This window comes from Penicillium griseofulvum (genome assembly GCF_001561935.1).
Source record: "Penicillium griseofulvum strain PG3 chromosome Unknown contig_95, whole genome shotgun sequence".
NCBI classification, from domain to species: domain Eukaryota; kingdom Fungi; phylum Ascomycota; class Eurotiomycetes; order Eurotiales; family Aspergillaceae; genus Penicillium; species Penicillium griseofulvum.
In genome coordinates, this window is record NW_024467454.1 from 227,036 (window position 1) to 246,400 (window position 19,365).

Here is a 19,365-nt window from a genome sequence, read left to right on the forward strand (position 1 = left end):
AAACAACCAAAGCCAGACCTAATAACAAGCAGTCATCATAGATAATGTCTTATATATATGAGACAAGCTATATAATCCAAAATCTCTGGAATTCGGAAGTTCAACCAACATGAAAAAGTAAAGACAACCAATGACCCAATGTGATATTCATACAAATATTAAAACAAGCAAAGCAAAACTTTTGACTAGACGCCACATCAATACATCAACATAAAAACATAAGTCGTACCAAAACACACCGGAACTCCGCGAACCATCAGAGCCTACAACTCCAACCGACCCTCACCAGACGACTGCATCTTCTCCTCCTCAAGAGCATCAATAGCCCTCCGAAGTTCATGCTCACCAACAATAATCGTACCCGCGCGCGCGGTACTCAAGAAACTAATCTCAACAGCATCAGCAACATCCACATCAGGCTGTAGATGATGCGTCGATGGCAACAAAGCATGCGCAGAGGTGGAAGATTTATCGATCGACAGCGCCTCAAGACGCGTACCGAACGAATCGAATGATCTAGGCACTGATCCGACTACACTACTAGCACCGCTATCGACGGTACCGAATGAGGGTGCGGTAGCAGCGTCTGCGAGACGACCAGCGACACCGCAGACGATACCTGATGCTTCGAGGGGGAGGTCGCGGAGGTCAAGGGTGATTGGGATGAGATGGTCTTCTTTTGAGCCTAGGAGGAGACCTGAGCCGTCTTCGTAGGAAGTTCCTTGGCGTGCGAAGCGGGGGAGGAGACGCTTCTCTATGAGTAGTGATGCTGCTGGGTCGAGGGATGCGAGGGTTAGGGAGAGAAAGCGGGGTTCATCGAGGAGGAGGACTGTTGTTAGGGGGTTGCGGAGGATGGACAGTGAGGATTCTTGAGTGTGGTATTCGTGGTGGGCTGCACACTGGACTAGACGTAGAGTGTGGTCTACTGATGGGGTGATTTGGTTTTTGCGGAGGTTGTTGAAGGTGCGGGTTTGGAGTTCGGCTAGAGTTGATGGTGGGGGTGTGCCTGGTGGGATGAGGTCGCTGAGTCTTCTTTCGATTGTTGGACTTAGGGGGTTGGTGATGAAGGCTGAGGTGTTGTTGAATTGGAAGCCCTTTTCTTCCAGGGTGGTTATTACGCTTGCTTTGCTTCTCTGGGGGACTATGATGTAGTCGGAGAAGTAGGTTGAGATGAAGAAGATGGAACTATGCAGAGTTTAGTTTGGGTGTGCTTTTTTTCATATATATGGGGAAGATGGTGGGGTTCAACATACATGCCTGCCAGGGCAAGTGGACTGGTCAATTCCAAGACTCGCTTGCCGGCCTCGAGGCCTTCGCCGAGGACTTGCATGGCTATATAGTCATTCTCGCTCACGACCAGACGGGATCGGAGTGAGGCATCTAACTGGTCGAGTTGGTCCATGACTGGAACGAAGTATTTATCGATTAGACGTCTAGGACACATGACAGAGACTTCGACTGGAGTGATGGAGACATTCATAAATGTAGGTGGTTTGTACGAGCCATGCTCAGAAGCATGTTCGAAATCATCAGATGTATCATCATCTGTTTCATCTTCCAGTGGAGGAGTTTCATCATAAATGAGTCTTAAAACAGACTTTATAAAGTAGGGATACAGCTCCAATGGGATGTGTACCAGTACAATCCGTTCCTCCTAGTCATTGGATTAGTAGATGTTGAGGGCAAATTGTATGAATGACTCACTAGGAAATGAACTTGTGCATCGATAAGAGCCATTTGATCCATAGTTTAAAGCTTTAGAGTAGAGAGAGCGCAGAAGGTAGATATAGGTGAACTATTACGCCATCGATGCTCAATGATGTTATTTGTAGTGAAGAAGCGCCATCAATGTCGTCAAAGATATTTTAAAAGGTTGACAAAGGAACTGTGGGCAACCCCTCTTCTTTTTGCTTCACTTTTTTTTTTTCCCACTTATCTTCCCCTCTGAGATATTTTGACTAAATCTCTTTTCATTTTTACTCCACAGCTTATCAGAACACCCCCAAGGCTGTTAGTCTAATTACGGACATACTAGTACCTGTTCCTGGGCTTGTGTGGGGGGGAACTCCTTAGCTTTCTTTTGGGCCGATGTTTTCCGACACTCTCCTATCAGACACATCTCCAATGCAGAGATGATACATCCAGGACATTCATCTGATTCGTCTAATTTATCATCTTTGCAAATCCCCCGCTTTTCTGGGGATTGGCTTCTGATAACTGAGATGCACTGGCCTCTCTGAAAAGCTGCATGTTTTTTCCTTTGCCGCTGTAGCAGATCGAAGAAATTTCAGTGCAACGTCACACCATACGATGTTGGGGACATCTTATCAGGTAGCATGAGGGAAATTCATACATCTGCATGAATAAAATAGTACCAAGTGTCTTATATTGACCTGGTTGGCCTTGTTTTTATCCACTTTCATGTATGTCTTCATATCAACCCGGAAATGCTAATGGACTTAGGGCTGTCGATCATATTCGGACTGGCGAAGACATCTATGTATCATCATTTTATTCACCATAATTGCATAATTGCGCTTTATACTCTGCTCACTCTGTTTACTCTGAATAACTAAGCCTTTCAACCTCGAGTATGTCCCCCCTTGCCTGGCAGCTCAGGAACAATTACCCAAATAGGAAGATTATCTACATTCCACCCTTCGGGACTCACTTAGGTCATTCTTCAACAGAAAACAAAGGCAACCCAAACCCTGAATTCAGTAATGCTCTAAATATATGCTCTACTATCTCAGTCCTTGAAGTCCATGAATGAAGGCACGGCCAATAACATCACACCCTCGCGAGTCTGGAAATGAGACCCGGTTCCGGCAGCATACCCAGGCCCCTGCATATCAACAGGACCTCTGTTTTTCTATCATCATGGTTAAAAGGCCAACTTTCCTGGTTTATTCCTTTGGACATCCTTCACAGCGGCCGACCTGCGCTGATTTCGACAACCACGTTCTTTTACATTCGTTATTCTTTTTTGCTTTTTAGTTGATCCGGCCTCGAATAGACTCTTTTAGAGGATTTTAGTATCTCTCTGATTTGAGCTGTCAATCGTTTTACTCATTCCATACTGCCACAATGGCAAAATTTAGTCTGTTGGCGCTGGCCACATTGGCTGGCGTAGCCGCAGCCAAGGATGTCTACCTGAAATGGAATGTCACTTGGGTTAATGCTTCCCCCGATGGCTTTGAGCGCCCCGTCATTGGTATCAATGGCCAATGGCCCTGCCCCCAAATTGATGTGGATTTGGGTGACCAACTGATCGTCGATGTCTACAACGGCCTTGGAAATGAGTCCACGGCTATCCACTGGCACGGAATACGCCAGCAAGGTAGTGGTGTTATGGATGGCGCGGTTGGAGTCACCCAGTGCCCAATTGCTCCCGGTTCGCACATGCAATATCACTTCGATGTAAGTAATCCCAGCGAGAGAGATGAATATCGCCTAATTGCAATATAGGTCAACCAAACTGGAACATACTGGTATCACTCGCACGATATGGGCCAGTACCCTGATGGATTCCGTGGTGCTCTAATTGTTCATGACCCTAACCCTCCTTTCCACTACGACGATGAGTTTACACTCACTTTGAGCGACTGGTATCATCAGCAGATGCCGGAACTGCTCAATACCTATCAGTCCACAGCCAATGCGGCGGCCCACGGCGCAGAGCCCCTCCCCAACTCGGCATTGATTAACGACTCAACCAACACCAAGATCAAGGTTCTGCCTAACAAGACGTATCTTGTTCACGTTATCTGTGTTGGAAACTGGCCTGGTCACTTCTGGGTGCTGGACGGCCACGAGATGACTGTCGTGGAGGTCGACGGTGTATATACCGAGCCCCGCCCAGCTGGAGACAAGTTCCTGCGTGTTGCGACTGGCCAGCGTATGAGTGTATTGATCAAAACCAAGCCTGATGCCAGCAGAAACTTTGCAATCTGGGATACTATGGATGTCAACATGATGTTTATCTTCGAAAATCGCACCATCCCGCAAAACTACAACCCCAATGCCACCGCCTGGTTGGTATACGACGAGGCCAAGCCGCTGCCTGCGCCTCCCGTCTTCCATCACATCGACTTCAATGATGACTTTGTGGATGATGTCAATTTGGTACCGCAAGATCGCGAGCCCTTGCTCCAGCCCGTGAACCACCAGATCATTCTGGATACCCGCCCCGCGCTGATCGACGGCGTTCCACGCTTCACTATCAATAACAAGACCTATACGCCCCCGAAGGTGCCCTCTCTTTATACTGCCAACACAGTTGGACCTGAGTTTGCCTCCAACCCTGCAGTATACGGCCAAGTAAACCCCTTCGTCGTGAAGTACGGCGACATTGTCGAAATCGTGATCAACAACTACCACGGCAACCTGCACCCATGGCACTTGCACGGCCACCAGTTCCAAGTTCTGCAGCGCACCCCAGTTGATGGAGGCTTCTACAAGGGGCTGACGAGCAATGTCTCCTCGACCCCTATCAGACGCGACACCATCATGGTCCAGAATAACGGCCACGCCGTCATCCGTTTCCGCGCAGATAACCCAGGTGTCTGGATGCTCCACTGCCACGTCGAATGGCACGTCGAGGCTGGTCTCATGGCCACCATCATCGAGGCCCCAGAGACATTCCCTAATAGCATACACGCTCCCCCGAAGAGTCATTACAATACCTGCAATGCCTACCCCCAACTCACCAGCGGTAATGCTGCGGGCAACGACGGTCTCGACATGACTGGGCTCGATACCACGGTTAGCTCTGGTAGCCACGGTGCTCTGTATACCGGCAAGAAGGGCTCCAAAAATCCCCCTGCAGGTCAATCTCATCAGTCAGCACAAGCAGCGGCGCCGAAGCCCTCTACCAAGCCTTCTGGCAAGCCCACTACGAAGCCATCCCTACCAGTCCTGCCAGTTCCACCAGCTCTACCAGCTCTACCATCCCTTCCTGTACAGGTTACCCGACCCAAGTTCCCGCACAATAGTTTCGACCAGTCGACGGTGCCTTCCCGACCAAACTACAACCCCGCCACCGCCGATTCCGAGAGCACCAAGGCTTTCTGGCCAGACTCTAACACGCACGAGACGAACATCTATGTTGAGAACCCCAACAAACCACACGATCACCATCTCACCGTCCACGAGGAGGCGACCAAGGGCCCGCGGCCAGAACAGAATACTTACAGTGGCTATGTCATCGATGGCAACCACAAGTATCCCATCCATAAGTCTGAGTGAGTACAGTCGCAAACTCAAATGTAAACATCAGCTAACTCTTCCTAGTCATGATCTGATAGTTGATCCAAAGGATTGGGAGTAATACAAGATATTGCGCTCGTATAGAGGTTGTAAAATGCTTGTATATTAGTTCTCTCTTACCTCCATGTCTGACATTACAGTCTACTAATTAATTCAATGGCAAGCCTCTTCTGGATACTTTCTCGTGTATATGACGTACACATAGATGCCTGCCACTTTCTGTCATGGACATCATATAGTCTTTTAATCTCAATCTCAACCTAATAATATGCCAACATGGTAGAAGCAGCATATCTCTCCCGATGATAGCCGCAAAGCTACCACTGGTACAACTGGGAATAACAGCTCCGTTTCCTAATCGAGTAGGAGTCTAATTATCACATCCTGACGATCTCAATAAACAAATACTTCTCATATATCCTCTTTCTCATAAATCCTCTATACTACTTATAAACCACACAGCCATCTCTATCCAAACCACCAAAATGTCAACCCATCTATTCTGCTGCACAACCATCCAACCGACAACCCTCCCAAACCCCGAACACGAGCTAACCTTCACCTCATTCACCAAATGGGCCAAATGGGCCCTAAGCACAATAATAGTCCTAACAGGAACCACCGATCCATCCGAAGCAAGCGTCTGCATCCAACTCGTCCGACAAGCCATCAACGGCCCAGAGTTTATCGGGTACTTCATCACAACAGATATTGAGAATTTCGAAGAAGTCACGGAAGACAAGATTCTAGATGCGAATTTCGTAAAGATGAATGAGTGAGTAAATGCACACCGACCTCCTTCTTACACCTCCTTTTATCTTGCAATATCCTGAATATCATATATTGAGCCCTGTCACAGAGGACAAAGCTTCCGCTGCACCGAACACAATGAAATCTTCGATCTAAACCTCTACGAACCGAGTACAGGGAGTACACGTCATTGGCGGAGTATTGCGAAACCACTCAAGCAGATTGAGAATGCGTTGAAGAATAAAATGTCCGGATCTGGATCGCGGTCAGATGGTTCAAGTATGAAGTCTGCGGGGTCTGGTAGAAGTAGTTCAGGGTATGGGTATGGATCTGGGATGGGATATGGATCTGGATGGGGATCTCATTTGGGATCTGGGTGGGGGTTGGATTGGGGGACTGGGAGTTCGAATGGGGCTTATAATAATGCGGCTTTGACTACGACTACGGTTGGGTGTAGTGATTGTGATAGTGATGGGCGGGATCTGGGTCGAGATCAAGATCAAAGAAAAGACCAAGACCAAGACCAAGACCAAGATCAAGATCAAGACCAAGACCAAGACCAAGACCAAGACCAAGATCAACATCCTGAGATAACTCGTGAGGATTGGACTGAATATACCGACCAAGACGGCGATCAGACTATTCCGTCTTCGCCTATGCTCGGTACTCAAATGACTCAAGAAGAGACAGAGCCATACTCTTTTGGGACGCAGGTTACTTTGCGCGAAGAAGATGTGAGCCAGAGCTATTTGAATATTGAGGACTATGGTTGTTATTATCCTGACCGGTCTTCTGACGACTATGGTAGCTATGACTGCGGAGGGGACAATGATGTGTTGTATCAGGATTGTGGAGATTATGGAGATGGTGGAGGTTGTGACGTCTGAATAGCTAGTTCTTGATCCGATGTTTTGCTATATTGCTTTTCTTTTGCTCTTCATATAATGAAGATTCTGATAGATGTGGAGTTTGAGGAAAGACCAGTCCTGGAATGAATTCTCAGGGATTTGCACACTAATTAGGTATCGTGGCTTCATTCCAGTATGTACATCAAATGGAAAATGAGAAGTCATTCGATAGGCCTAGCCAAACTCGTGTGGAATAGGATTGTATCCCCCATATTCATGAAAGAAATGAATTATCCGTAGAAATGAAGAATTTGAAATGTAGACGAAGTTTGACCAAGTACGCTTTTAGCCTTCAGTGCGCGAATACGAATACGAAAAGAAGTTATAATAAGGATATATCTACTCCCCCTTTTATTATATATTGTGTCTTGTAACAAGCTTATTAGGTCTATGCTAAAATAGCTTATATTACCGTGCGGGTGTTTATTGGGTACGCATGGTCTCCATAGTTGTGAGTATATTAATTCTAGAACTATCCGGAGTAGAGTCAATATAGATACCAGTCTAGCCTCACTTCTTGGGGCTCGTTTTAAGATAAAGCTCTTAAGTACGATATTGCTCAGGCAGGATTGCCTTCACCCCAGGCATTGTATGTAACAGACTGCAGCTAGCATATTGTTCTGGATCCCTTTTTCTCCGATTTGAGACCGACAACGTTAGTCTGTTTCAGAAGACCTCATTTGAAACAACCAAATCCAATCATTCTTCCCATACCTTAAATGCACGTCCACAGTTAAACTGTATGCAATGGAGAATTTGTACAATGGGGAAATTATCAAACGGAGAAATTATAGGTTGGTGGAGTGTCGAGATGGAATTATCCGCTTTATGTTCCCCCTTAACTAGTTAATATTTCACTGTTTTATTATATAAAGCCGCTATCCTCATCCATAATTTGATCATTCAACATTGGATCAACTTAATATATCATGTCTCTCAAAAACCTTGCCCTCCTCGCCTTCCTCGGCCTTGTCAATGCTCAAGACAAGATCGGATTTGGTCCATACTTCTCCCTCGGCCCTACCTCGTCATGGATCCGTGAAGCCAAGACAACCCTTGTTCTTCCCGAGGTCCCGAGCCCTCAGAAAGACCGTCTTGCTCTGTGGCCCGGTATGGGAACAAGCGGTGGTGATCTGATCCAGGCTCTTGCCGTTTCTTTCTCGGACCCTGCCGCGTGAGTGAAAAATTGTTACAAGTATATATAATTTAAACTGACTCGCGCAGAAACTGTGGCGCAACAGCTGGACAATGGTGCACATGGGCTAGTACCCTTCAAGGCACCCAGCTGGGCGGAAAGCAGGTCCCTGCCAATGCTGGCGATGAGGTTACAATGCATTGTAAGTTTTGGTTACTGCGACTTATGAACGCAAGCTAATCATTCTGTAGACAAGTACAATGATGCTACCAGCAAGTTTGACCAGACTGTCTCAATTAACGGGGAGGTTGTGTCGACACTTTCAACTAGTAAGTTCTTGCCTCTTCATGCCAGTCTCCTGCTAATAATTTTTCCAAGGTTCTGGCCAGGCACAGGGCTGGGGTACCGCTGTCGAATGCCAAGATGATGCCTGCAAGGGTACCGCTGCTGCACATGGTGAGTTGGCGTTTATATCTCCCAGTAATTAAATACTAATTGTTATAGAATACACCGACACTACAATCATCCTGGACGCTGCCGATTCTTCCTTCGGAAACACTCTGGCTATCAATGAAGCCACTTCTTCTGGTCTGAAGACCACTGACAACGGAAAGACTTGGACCGTGTCTACCATCAATGTTCAGGCTCACACCTACAACCTGTAAGCATAGTTCTCAGTCCATATACAACATACTCTAGAAAGAAATTTGTGCATGTCACACATTAGAGTACTTTTCAACAAGCAATATAAACGGCACTTAACAGTCAAAAAAAGCACCTTCTAATACCTAGTGACCTTGACAGCCCTAGGGAGGGGATGTGTAGTATCTAACTAGTTACAGTTGCGCAGTGTGGTGCCTGAGTACGTCAGGCACCGGCCCATATCAGGTTAGCCCGAGAGTTCTAGGCTTCTCCAAAACAAACAACTCTCTCCCTTCAACACTTCTGAGTCTACATAGCCTCAACGAGTACTAAGGTAGCACCAAGGCCATAACCTGACGCTTAACTGTCAATATAAGCTCTTTTATTCACTTTCATACCTTTACTCTTTTCAACTTCACACCATTTCATCATAAATAGTATAAATACTGAACCACGGCTTGCGATAATACATCTTAACTATTTCCAACCCTACGCAACACTGTAGGGAGTTCCCCAGCGCGCTCGCCATCGCCAATGGCAGATGAATCATTTCCGTGGCCGCGAAGTCGTGCACCTGTTTATTAAGACCTTGCAGTAGCTAGATATAGCCCATAGAATTATCGCTACGCCACACGGCACAACAAAGTCCACAAACAATAAAAATCAAGTGAAATAAACTCCGGGACTATATCAAACTATACCAAGCTATCCCCGCAAAGGCAAAATGTTCAAGGATATCTAGTCAATACCCTTGAAAACCTCATCAAAGCGCAACTCATTCCAGCGCACATTTGGCTTCAAACCAGCAAACTTCCAGATACCATTGACCTTGCGGTAGTAATGCTCATTCGTAGCGTGAGAGTGACCACGCAGCTTGACCGTCTCCAAGGCCTCAGTCTCATAGACCTGGTGCGCGGCACGCAGCTGGTGGTGACCAATAACCTCAGTGTCAGATATCTTCTCCCACCATGTCTGGCCAAGTAGATGTTGGGTTTTGATAGTCTTGTCACCGAGGAAGCCGGGGTGGGTGATCATAGCCATGTAGTCGTCAGCGGCCATGTTATCCCATTTTTTCAGTCCGATCTTGGTGTAGTCGACCTTCAGGGTTGGGGCGATGATGCTGCGCAGACGGTCCCAGTCCTAGAACACTGTTAGTCCAAATGTTGGATTGAAGTTGAAGGGTTTAGAATGCGTACCTTTGCATCATAGCTGTCTGCCCAGTCGAAAACAAGCTTCGATAGGATGAGGTAGTCTGTTTATGTTGGTACAAGCAGGATACTGAAGGTGGGGTGAAACAGACCTTGGAAGGAGATGTCCAAGTTGGGCTCACTGGTGGTGTTCGTTACAGCAGGAGACATGATCATCCAGCGATACTTGATTTTCTGTGTATGTTTGAGCTCTGATTATTGCAAGGCGCGCTGTGCGAGTATATTCAAGAAGATCATTTCCAACGAACTTCCCTGAAAGTAACATTCCCCAGATCTGCCCAGCATATTTCCCATGCACGGGAACCCAACAATGCAACGCTTCCGATGTGACAGATGGAGACAACCCCTCATGGCCTTCCGCATGCGGTATGAATTAAAGCCAAGACACTTTTGAGTCATTATTCGAAAGCAGCTACTCTGTTTTAGGATCTGATGTTGATTCTGGGGCGCCATTCTGATATGTTACCGACAAATTCGGAAACAAAGCCCAGCCTCTACAATAAGGATGTACGATGAAGCCAAGCCACCTACCTGATTCCAGCCAGGTCCTGGTGTTATTCAAAATACCAGATTCCCAATATTAGACTACGATTCCCACTCCCAGCTCGATTCCACACCCACTCATTTACAGCCTTCACTCCTCACATCCATAATCACAAAAATGGTCAACCCAAACCCCAACTCCCACCTCGAGCTCGCCGGCAAAGTCGCCTTAGTGACCGGTGGTGGCCGAGGCATCGGAGCTGGCATTGCGCTAGAGCTAGCGAAGAAGGGAGCAAACGTAGCGATCAACTACGCCAGCAGTTCTAAGACTGCCGATGGAGTAGTCCAAGAAATCCAAGCGCAAGGTGTCCACGGCGCCGCATTCCAAGCCAACCTGACAAACGTCGACGAGATCGCAGAGCTCTTCCGCCAGGTCGTCTCACACTTCGGACAGCTAGACATTGTCGTGTCGAACGCTGGAACGGAGAAGTTCGTCCCGTTGTCCGAGACGACACTTGACGACTTCAATGCAGTATTCGACCTCAACACTCGGGCGCAGTTCTTCGTCGCGAAGAACGCCTACGATCATATCCAGCCCGGCGGACGTGTGGTGCTGATGTCATCTATTGCGGCGGGTCTTGGTGTCCCCGGTCACTCACTGTATGCGGGCAGCAAGAGCGCTGTGGAGGGTTTTACTCGTTGTTTTGCTGCGGACTTTGGCAAGAAGAGGGCTACTGTTAATGCGATTGCTCCTGCTGGTGTGAAGAGTGATATGTGGTTGAGCAACGCGTGGCGTTATGCGCCTGGCTGTGACCAGAACTCGTCAATTGAGGAGATTGAGCAGGCTCTTGCTAATGGTAGTCCCCTTGGACGCTGTGGTGTGCCTGCGGATATTGGCCGCATTGTGGCATTCTTGGCCAGCCCTGCTGGAGAATGGATCAACGGTGAGTGCTGGAATGTTGATTTACCCTTTGGAATATTGCTAATTTATTGCAGGTCAAATTTTGCCTTGCAATGGTGGAGCTAATATCTAATTTACCTGTAATTAGAGATGTTGGATGTGTTTTGTATTTGGGGTCATTAGAGAAGACTCGGGAACTATGTATACGACCAGGGCCTATTACCGTTTGAACCAGGCGTTGTCCTTAGTAAAATATCAGGTTTTATGTTATTTTCCATAGAATTAACATGAATGACACTTCATTGACAATATTCTACCATTTGAGCACAAGTGTTCATTTCAGACCTCCTTCGAGTACCAACTTAGGGCTAGCAATGACGAAGCCGACCCCAGAAATGCCAGCCGGGAAGCCGACAAGCCGAGTACCGAGAGGGTAATCGAGTTCTGAGACATCTAAGAATGTAATCTGGATTCATTTTCCTTGCTATCACCCCCCGCATCCGGAAATCTTCGAAGCAACCCCATGTCCTGCCAAGATAACAATCGGGAGTTATATGCCGATCAGGTCTCATCTAGGGAATGTGGCAACAGTGGACTACTGTTTTCATCACAATGGACATCATCTGACTTGGCTTTTTTACCGTAATAGATGCTACCAGCGAATACAGGGGATGGCAAATCAATTAGAAAAGACCGGAAGATGTCTCGAATTCGTAGTTCAATAAAGCAGATCACTTACTAGCTAATATCAAACCAATCTACTTCATATACACCTCTCAACATGGTTCCTTGGATTCTCGGAGACAAGTTCGACACTGTCTATCCTCACCAGGGATCAATCAAGCTCCTATGGGAGTCAAAGTGGAAATTCTGCGTATGTCTCTTCACAGTAAGAAAAGATCCAGAAAACTAACAATATTCAACCTACCAGGCCACAAAATCCATCTACCCATTCCACGATGGATCACTGGAAGACTTCGAGCCCATCTTCCAAAAGCTCATCGCTGTAAGCATCCCCAAACACAACATATCAACTCTCCCACTAACACCAATAGGAAAACATCAACGACGCAAACACAGACGCCTACACCGAAGCCTTCCTCCCAGTAGCAACAGCTCTAGAGAAAGAAGCAAGCAAAGCCCTCAACAACGGCCACCTCAGCCATGCAGCCGACCTCTACCGCCGCGCAGCAGTCGTCCTCCGCATCTCTCGCTTCCCCTACGTAAGCCCCTCAACCCGCTCCGAGACATCCATCAAGCGAGCCGCCTTCGAGCGCCAGAAACAAATCTACCTAAAAGCCGCCTCGCTATGGAAACCCATCATTACAGAGGAAGTGATTCCACACACACACCGCGCCGGCCGCGACGGCCCCGAAATCCCACTATACATCCGACTTCCCGAGGAAGCGAGCGCCAGCAACCCCGTCCCCGCCGTGCTGCTCATGACTGGTCTTGACGGCTACAGACCCGATAACAGCCAGCGCACGCATGAGATCATCAATCGTGGCTGGGCGACGGTTGTCGTTGAGATTCCCGGTACGGCAGACTCGCCTGCGGATCCGGCGGACCCTGAGTCGGCGGATAGACTGTGGAACAGCGTGCTTGATTACATGAATCGGCGGCCGGAGTTTGATATGTCGCGGGTTGCGGCTTGGGGGCTTAGCGCGGGTGGCTTCTATGCTATTCGGGCGGCTTGTACCCACCGTGAGCGTCTTGTGGGATGCGTTGCTCATGGACCTGGGGCGCACTTTGTTTTTGATCCTGAGTGGTTGGCTAAGGCGAATGATCATGAGTATCCGTTCCAGTGAGTTTTGATTTGGGTCTTGTTTTTGTGGTGGTGTACTAACTATTTGCTAGTCTTACTTCCGCTATGGCAGAGAAGTATGGTTACGACAATGAGGAGGAGTTTGTGAAGAATGCTCAGAAGAAGTTCTCGCTTGTGGAGACTGGTGTTCTTGATCAGGATAACTGTCGATTGCTTCTACTCAACGTATGTATTCTTGTTTAGATGTGGTGAGAAAGGAAAACAAAGCTGATTGTTTCTAGGGCGTGGATGACGGTGTTGTCCCGATTGAAGACTGCATGGTTACTCTCAGACATGGCGGCCCTAAGGAAAGTCGGTTCTTCGAGAACAGGGTACACATGGGATACCCTGACAGTCTACCTGTGGCTTACAAGTGGCTGGAGAGCGTGCTGTCTCCTAATACGAAGGAGATGAAGAACTGAGTGAGCGTTGAGTTGTTGATGTACTCTGCTTTAGATAGTCAGTTGTTGAAAATTGAATGTTAATCCTACGTATACTTGCGTGAATTTGATTTTACATGGGCTACATAAGCTGGAAGGTCTACAATTTTAGCACTTTCTTCCAAGGTTAGACATAAATGTGACGAAACAATAGTCAAAGGGTAGGCAGAAGTGTCTATTGAGCAGGCCTAAGGCAGCTATACAAACGGTCCATTTTAGGAAGGTACGTGGGACTATAAAAGGATTCCTCCCACCTTTCTTCCTCTTCTCTTCTTCCTCTCCCCAATCCTCCCTGTCTCACCGTAGCCCACCGAGGCAGCGCAGAGGGTGGTCCTCGAAAGACATCCACACCAAGTTGTTGAGGCCTTCGAAGGTCCGAATACAAATCAAACTGCCAGTTCTCGTGCGAGTCCTGATAAGCTGGTGACTGAACTCTTGGAGTTCAGTAGTCACTGACAGATCCCACGGAATACATGAATAGGGGGTGTTTCACCCCTATCACTCTTATCCTCTTCACTCGGATGTATGTAGCCATCCATGAATGTACTTAGTTACCCAAATACATTCTCTTAAGACGTGTGTCTCGTCATTATATTATTTCTACAAAAGCTGTCACATTGTACACGTTCATTAGAAAGATAAAAAACTAAATCAACATGATTTTATTGACTGTAGATAAAACGTAATCTGCCATTTCACACAAGCAAGCCCGATTTACTCGCTTCCATTCGATTTTTTGTGAACAAGATAGTAGGAATTACACTGCCAGAAACGCCCGCAATGCATTGAGGATATTTTTCCGATGCCCGTGAGAAGATCACGAGAGAACATAGACACATATGGAAGATTAATAAAAGCGGGTTTATTGATCTTTATTGATCACGAGAGAACATCGTCACATATGCAAGATTAATAAACACGGACTTATTCGTCGTCGACTCTCGGGCGTTTCGACTTGCGATCATCAACTTCAGCTTCCTGAATTCCATAACGCTTCTGGCCCGAAGTCACATCGGCAATCATGTTGTCAATGCCAAATGGATCGGCAGTGTCCTTCTCGAACTGCACAGGACCTTGGCGCTCCTATAACACAACTTATTAGCGATGAAAAGAAACATATGTTAGATGGAAACTTACCTCGGCTTCAGCAGCGCCACGGAATCCCTCCTTGGCGCGACCCAGGACCTCGAATCGCTTAGTCTTTTCAAGCTTGCTCATCTCGCCTTCGCCTGCATCAACGTCATCGACATCAGCTTGGGCACGTGGACGATAGATGCTGTTGATGGCGTCCTGCGCAGCGAACAACGGCTTGTCGTAAGGGTTATCTTCATTGAAACCAGCCTGCATGCCACTGGTCTGGTTGAACAAACGCGAATCCCACATAGATTCAGAGCTCTGTGTAGGCTTGGCGAGACCAAGCGCAACCTTCTCGGAGATATCACGGTTCTGTTCTCGGGCCATGGCTTGAATGCGGCGCTCTGTGCCCATGCGAGACTGGCGCAGTTGTCGCTCATCTTCGCGTCGGCGCTCGCGGCGCTGCTCTGCACGGTCTCGGGCAGCTTCGTCATCTTCGCTGGGAGTAGCAGATCTGGAGGAGTATGCAGATACACTGCGGCTAACACTTCGGGAACGGGAACGAGCCCGTGACGCGCGAGCGCTGGGGCCTGCGCGGTCCTCACGAGCCTTTTGTGCCAACATCCGAAGATGCTCCTCCTTCTGCGCCTTCTCCTTCTCTGCCAACTTCTGCTGCATCTGAGCTCGGAGCTGAACCTCTTCACGCGCATGTCGGTCTGCCGTGAACAAAGCCTCTGCGAACTGAGCGAATTTGTCGTTGATTGAGACATCTTGAAGCCCGCGACCATCTGCAGCCAAACGCTTGTCCAAGGGCACGGTGTAACCCTTGGGGTTCTTCCAGTTCGATACAGGAGGTGGGATTTTCCAGGCTTCTTGGTCCTCCGCAGTAAGCTTTCGAGGTGGCGAGTGCATAACGGGAGGCGGCGGAGATGGTGGGCCACGGGGAATCTTCTTGTGTTTAAACTTGGGGGGCTCCATAGGATCCAACTGCCTCTCGACAATCTTCATAATGCGGTCATTCTGGCGGCCGTTGTTGCCCATCTGGTTAGCCGGGGTGTATCGCACAAAAGTCGGCTCTGCTCTTTGTCCACCCCTGACGTTCTTCGGCTTCTGCGCCGACGAAGCTCCTTCGACCAAAGTTTGAAGTGCAGCCTTTGTCTTCTCCATCTGAGCCTGGATCTCCTCCTCAGACGGCTTCTCCAGGGAAATCTCTCCCATATCCACCCGCTGTCGGAGCGGGATCAAATCCTTGAATGAGGCATGGACGGTGCGGTTGTCGGCGTGTCCGCGACGGGCGATCGCGTCGTACTTGACTTTGCCTTCAGCATCGACCTGAAGAGCGAGCGCATTCGACTTGGACTTTCCCTTTCGGCCCATGTCGAGGGGGTACTGTGCAACTAGGATCTCAGGGAACGCGCCGCCGTCACCAAAATCTTCGGAGGCGCGAGGTCGCCATCCTGCACGGTTTCCGTAGGGCGGGGGTCCGGTCCTCTAGAAGATAAGATCAATTAGTCCTCGTACTAAGATGTCAATAGAGCATTCACAACTTACTCGCAGGACAACTTGTGTTTCATCAATCTGGTCGGCGCCCACCACGCGCGGACCACGGGGTTGCGCATGCTGTGGCAACTCCTCCTCCTCGCCTGTGTATTTTGGTTTGGGGAGGGACTTGAAAAGTCCTGAAGCAATAGAGGTCGACATTTCAAGAGTGAGCAACTCAAGAGCTGTGCACTCGTGGATGATGAGAAGAGATCATCAAGTGACACTCCATTCGGCTTTTCTGGACAAACTGCGCGGTTGGTGTTTGTAGAGTGCCGTATCCTATTATGCCAAGACATTCTGACGTTGAGTAACAATTCACCGAGTGAACACTAGTGAGAGAAGACACCTACAATAGAAGAAATAGATATCTCTGGAAAAACTGAGATGCGTAAAGAAGGAAGAAACTATCTACAGATGCTGAGACTAGATGATCAAACAATAAGGGGTCACGTGATTTGGCCTCTGACCTGCGCTGCCTGATTTCACAGTACGAGAATGAATTATATAAATGATTACTGTGAGAAGGTCTTCAAGATTGAAAGTGAATGTATTTACAGCTGTGAAAAACGACTATTCAGACCTACAAATAAGGGTAGAATCAGTAGAATCATCAGAATGGAGGTTGAAATAGTAGGTCGCTAATGAACGACTAGATGTTATAATTACATGGCAACAAAGGCTTTTTGACCTTTAGGTGATTCTAGGTATACTCACTCGGATAAAAAGTGCGTGCGCATGGGGCATGCAATGTCCTCTTTATCACCTGCCTCGACGAAATGATCACGCCCCTGGAATCTATACCAGATCTTCAATCTTTTGGGCAGCAAAGGCGCAGGATCATGGAAACCCAAAATTTGGAACTAGACAGATGAAAATTAGTATTCCGCTAAAAAATAATGACGAATCCAAGGCCTATCGCTTGACTTACCTTGATTGTTTTGCCAGGAATCACCAATTGACCCCGGTTAACTAGTGCAGCCACAGGGATCGTGACATCGATCACTCTCGGCTCCTCGAACCCATTTTTGGGTTTCTTGTTCACTGGGGGTATATAACCATACTCTGCTTTCAAGATGATCAGACCATCTTGTGTTTCCTCTCGCGCTTGGCGTCTTTGCACTTGGTCCGTCATGAGCTCGATGGCCTGGAGGCTCTCTTCGCGTTTCTTTGGAATCAACTTCTTGAGCTCACGGTGGCGTCGAGCAGCTGCCTGTCGACGGAGTTTCCTATCGCGTGGACGAATATAGCCAAATTCAATCGCACAATAGGCCAGCCAAGGGAATATAGCAGTCAATGCTGCAGCGCCACTTGTTGCCTCAGTAGCTGGACAAACATTGATCGGAAGATTAATGTGCTGGCCGAGTCGACTCCATGAAACTGTCATCATGATACCCTTGTCGGCGATGCCAACACCGAGCCCAACACGCGTGTACTCGCCAACCCGACGAACACCCTTGATGGTCCAATTGAGAGACATGTCTAACCCAACAACGCTAGAAATCTCGAGTCGCACAGCACGCGGCTGGTCCATCGACGGCATCGGGAAGTACCCCTCAGAGCTCCACTCAGTCTTGACCGGATCATCGGCGGGTTTTCCGGAGAAGAGGTTCCGAGAATAATTCAAAACAAAAGCGCCTCCGCCGGGAGTAGCCTGGAGATACGTCTGCCATGACTCGGCAGATTGGTCGATTTGGCGTTTTTTCTTGAGAAGATGACGGACGTCCTCTTCCATTTCTCCACTCTCTTCCTCGTCATCGTCATCGAAATCGATGGCAGCTTGGCCCTGCTTGGGCAGCGAGATTAGACCAATTTGCAAATTACTGACCTCGTTGGCAGATGCAATGGCACTCTGCGCACCCATTCCCAGTGTTGGGAACCAATTGAGAAGAAATTCGGGCCAATCAACAACACCACTAGACCATGTAATGACACCGATCTTCCTCTTGGCAATTTCCCTTGAAATTTGAACCTCAAAAGAAGGCGGTGTTTCGTCCAAGGAGCGCTTGTGTATACTAGTCACGCTGACCTGGAAAGGCTTGGTGCCGGGGATTGGCTGGAATGCTCGAGCAATGTTCGCTTTAAGGGTCGGGGTAGGGAGAAGAAGAGCATTGAGGGTGATTTGGGAATCCCTAAGGAGAGAGAAAGGATGTTTGGCCCAGATACCCTTGGTGCCGACGAGGTTTTTGAAATTGGGAGTCACAGTGGCCCCAAATTGGAAGTTCTGCGCCGCTAGGATGGGTGGCATTTCGAACTACAAACCGATTAGCAAAATTTCGAAACGCAGTCTGTAGTACTTCATACCTTTTCTTCTCCTTCTGTCCCGTCCTCGTACTCAACTGTGACCTTTTTAATCGGCCGAGCCAAACCTCCAGTTATACCCGCGTTGAAAGTCAACTGCATGTCCTCTGCTTCTTCGTCTTGCACATCTTCTGCTGGATCTGTTTCGACGCCCTCGGTTTCTTCTTTATCCACTGCACTCCAAATCTGCGGTAATGACACCGGCGCCTTGAAATTATACGAAACGCCATACGTGGACACTTTGGGTGAAGGTATATGAAACTGCACATCGTCGTCTTCATCGACTGAGACCATAGTCGACGCGTTGATCCCGAGGGTAATGCCGCCCTAATCCAAACCCCAACGATTGTCAGTAACTGCCTGCCCATTTCGCACCTCCTAACGGAAAACCAATACCGAAACCACATACCTTGCTGGAAACCAGACTCTCCACAGCCTTCCGCTCCCGTTTCTTCATCGTTTTCAAGAACCAGCGCCGGAACTGATCCGGCGACATAGCCTTGACACCAACATCCTGTCGTTGTGCCTCCCCGCCAACCCCCATAGCCCCAAGCTGGCCCCATTCCTGCCGCACACCCGCTGCACCCGATATATCGTACACAATTCGCTTGTTCGGATCAATGAGCGTCTCGTACGCCTCCTGGATATGTCTGAACTGACTCTCGGCCGCCTGACGGAGATGCGGTGGCTGTTTGTCGGGATGGAAGCTGAGGGTCAAGTTGCGATAAGCGGAGCGGATCTCGGCGTCTGTTGGGGGTGGATTGCGCGCAAGGCCCAGTAGGACATAATAGTCGGGTTCCTCTGGGTACTCGCCGATCATGCTATAGTCAGCGTCGAGTCCGTCATCTTCCACCGTCGCGCGGTATTCCGACGCCCCGGGAAACTCTGTCCCGGGGGATTGGTTGAAGGAGG

General features: G+C 48.4%; 7 protein-coding genes across 7 annotated transcripts; 5 read left to right on the forward strand and 2 right to left on the reverse strand.

Moving 5' to 3' along the window:
- Window positions 1-263: 263 nt before the first annotated feature.
- On the reverse strand, window positions 264-1,746 carry PGRI_056060 (ACT domain-containing protein; the record flags this gene model as incomplete). Its single annotated transcript, XM_040793319.1, has 3 exons — window positions 264-1,185; window positions 1,254-1,654; window positions 1,705-1,746. The coding sequence occupies 3 exons, from the start codon at window positions 1,744-1,746 to the stop codon at window positions 264-266; spliced, it is 1,365 nt and encodes a 454-aa protein (XP_040648174.1).
- Window positions 1,747-3,087: 1,341 nt separating this feature from the next.
- On the forward strand, window positions 3,088-5,329 carry abr1 (multicopper oxidase abr1; the record flags this gene model as incomplete). The annotated part of the gene is made up of 3 exons (XM_040793320.1): window positions 3,088-3,420; window positions 3,469-5,243; window positions 5,293-5,329. 3 exons carry the CDS (start codon window positions 3,088-3,090, stop codon window positions 5,327-5,329), a joined length of 2,145 nt encoding a protein of 714 aa, XP_040648175.1.
- A 424-nt stretch (window positions 5,330-5,753) lies between these two features.
- On the forward strand, window positions 5,754-6,612 carry PGRI_056080 (Cytochrome c oxidase, subunit IV, bacterial aa3 type; the record flags this gene model as incomplete). The annotated part of the gene is made up of 3 exons (XM_040793321.1): window positions 5,754-6,043; window positions 6,128-6,297; window positions 6,476-6,612. The coding sequence occupies 3 exons, from the start codon at window positions 5,754-5,756 to the stop codon at window positions 6,610-6,612; spliced, it is 597 nt and encodes a 198-aa protein (XP_040648176.1).
- A 1,243-nt stretch (window positions 6,613-7,855) lies between these two features.
- On the forward strand, window positions 7,856-8,726 carry PGRI_056090 (uncharacterized protein; the record flags this gene model as incomplete). The annotated part of the gene is made up of 5 exons (XM_040793322.1): window positions 7,856-8,100; window positions 8,151-8,263; window positions 8,313-8,390; window positions 8,440-8,517; window positions 8,566-8,726. 5 exons carry the CDS (start codon window positions 7,856-7,858, stop codon window positions 8,724-8,726), a joined length of 675 nt encoding a protein of 224 aa, XP_040648177.1.
- Window positions 8,727-9,441: 715 nt separating this feature from the next.
- Window positions 9,442-10,067, reverse strand: arp1 (scytalone dehydratase arp1; the record flags this gene model as incomplete). The annotated part of the gene is made up of 3 exons (XM_040793323.1): window positions 9,442-9,843; window positions 9,900-9,955; window positions 10,004-10,067. 3 exons carry the CDS (start codon window positions 10,065-10,067, stop codon window positions 9,442-9,444), a joined length of 522 nt encoding a protein of 173 aa, XP_040648178.1.
- Window positions 10,068-10,572: 505 nt separating this feature from the next.
- On the forward strand, window positions 10,573-11,428 carry arp2 (hydroxynaphthalene reductase arp2; the record flags this gene model as incomplete). The annotated part of the gene is made up of 2 exons (XM_040793324.1): window positions 10,573-11,338; window positions 11,391-11,428. 2 exons carry the CDS (start codon window positions 10,573-10,575, stop codon window positions 11,426-11,428), a joined length of 804 nt encoding a protein of 267 aa, XP_040648179.1.
- Window positions 11,429-12,076: 648 nt separating this feature from the next.
- ayg1 (heptaketide hydrolyase ayg1) lies at window positions 12,077-13,521 on the forward strand (the record flags this gene model as incomplete). Its single annotated transcript, XM_040793325.1, has 5 exons — window positions 12,077-12,169; window positions 12,227-12,301; window positions 12,351-13,099; window positions 13,153-13,285; window positions 13,342-13,521. The coding sequence occupies 5 exons, from the start codon at window positions 12,077-12,079 to the stop codon at window positions 13,519-13,521; spliced, it is 1,230 nt and encodes a 409-aa protein (XP_040648180.1).
- Window positions 13,522-19,365: the final 5,844 nt, after the last annotated feature.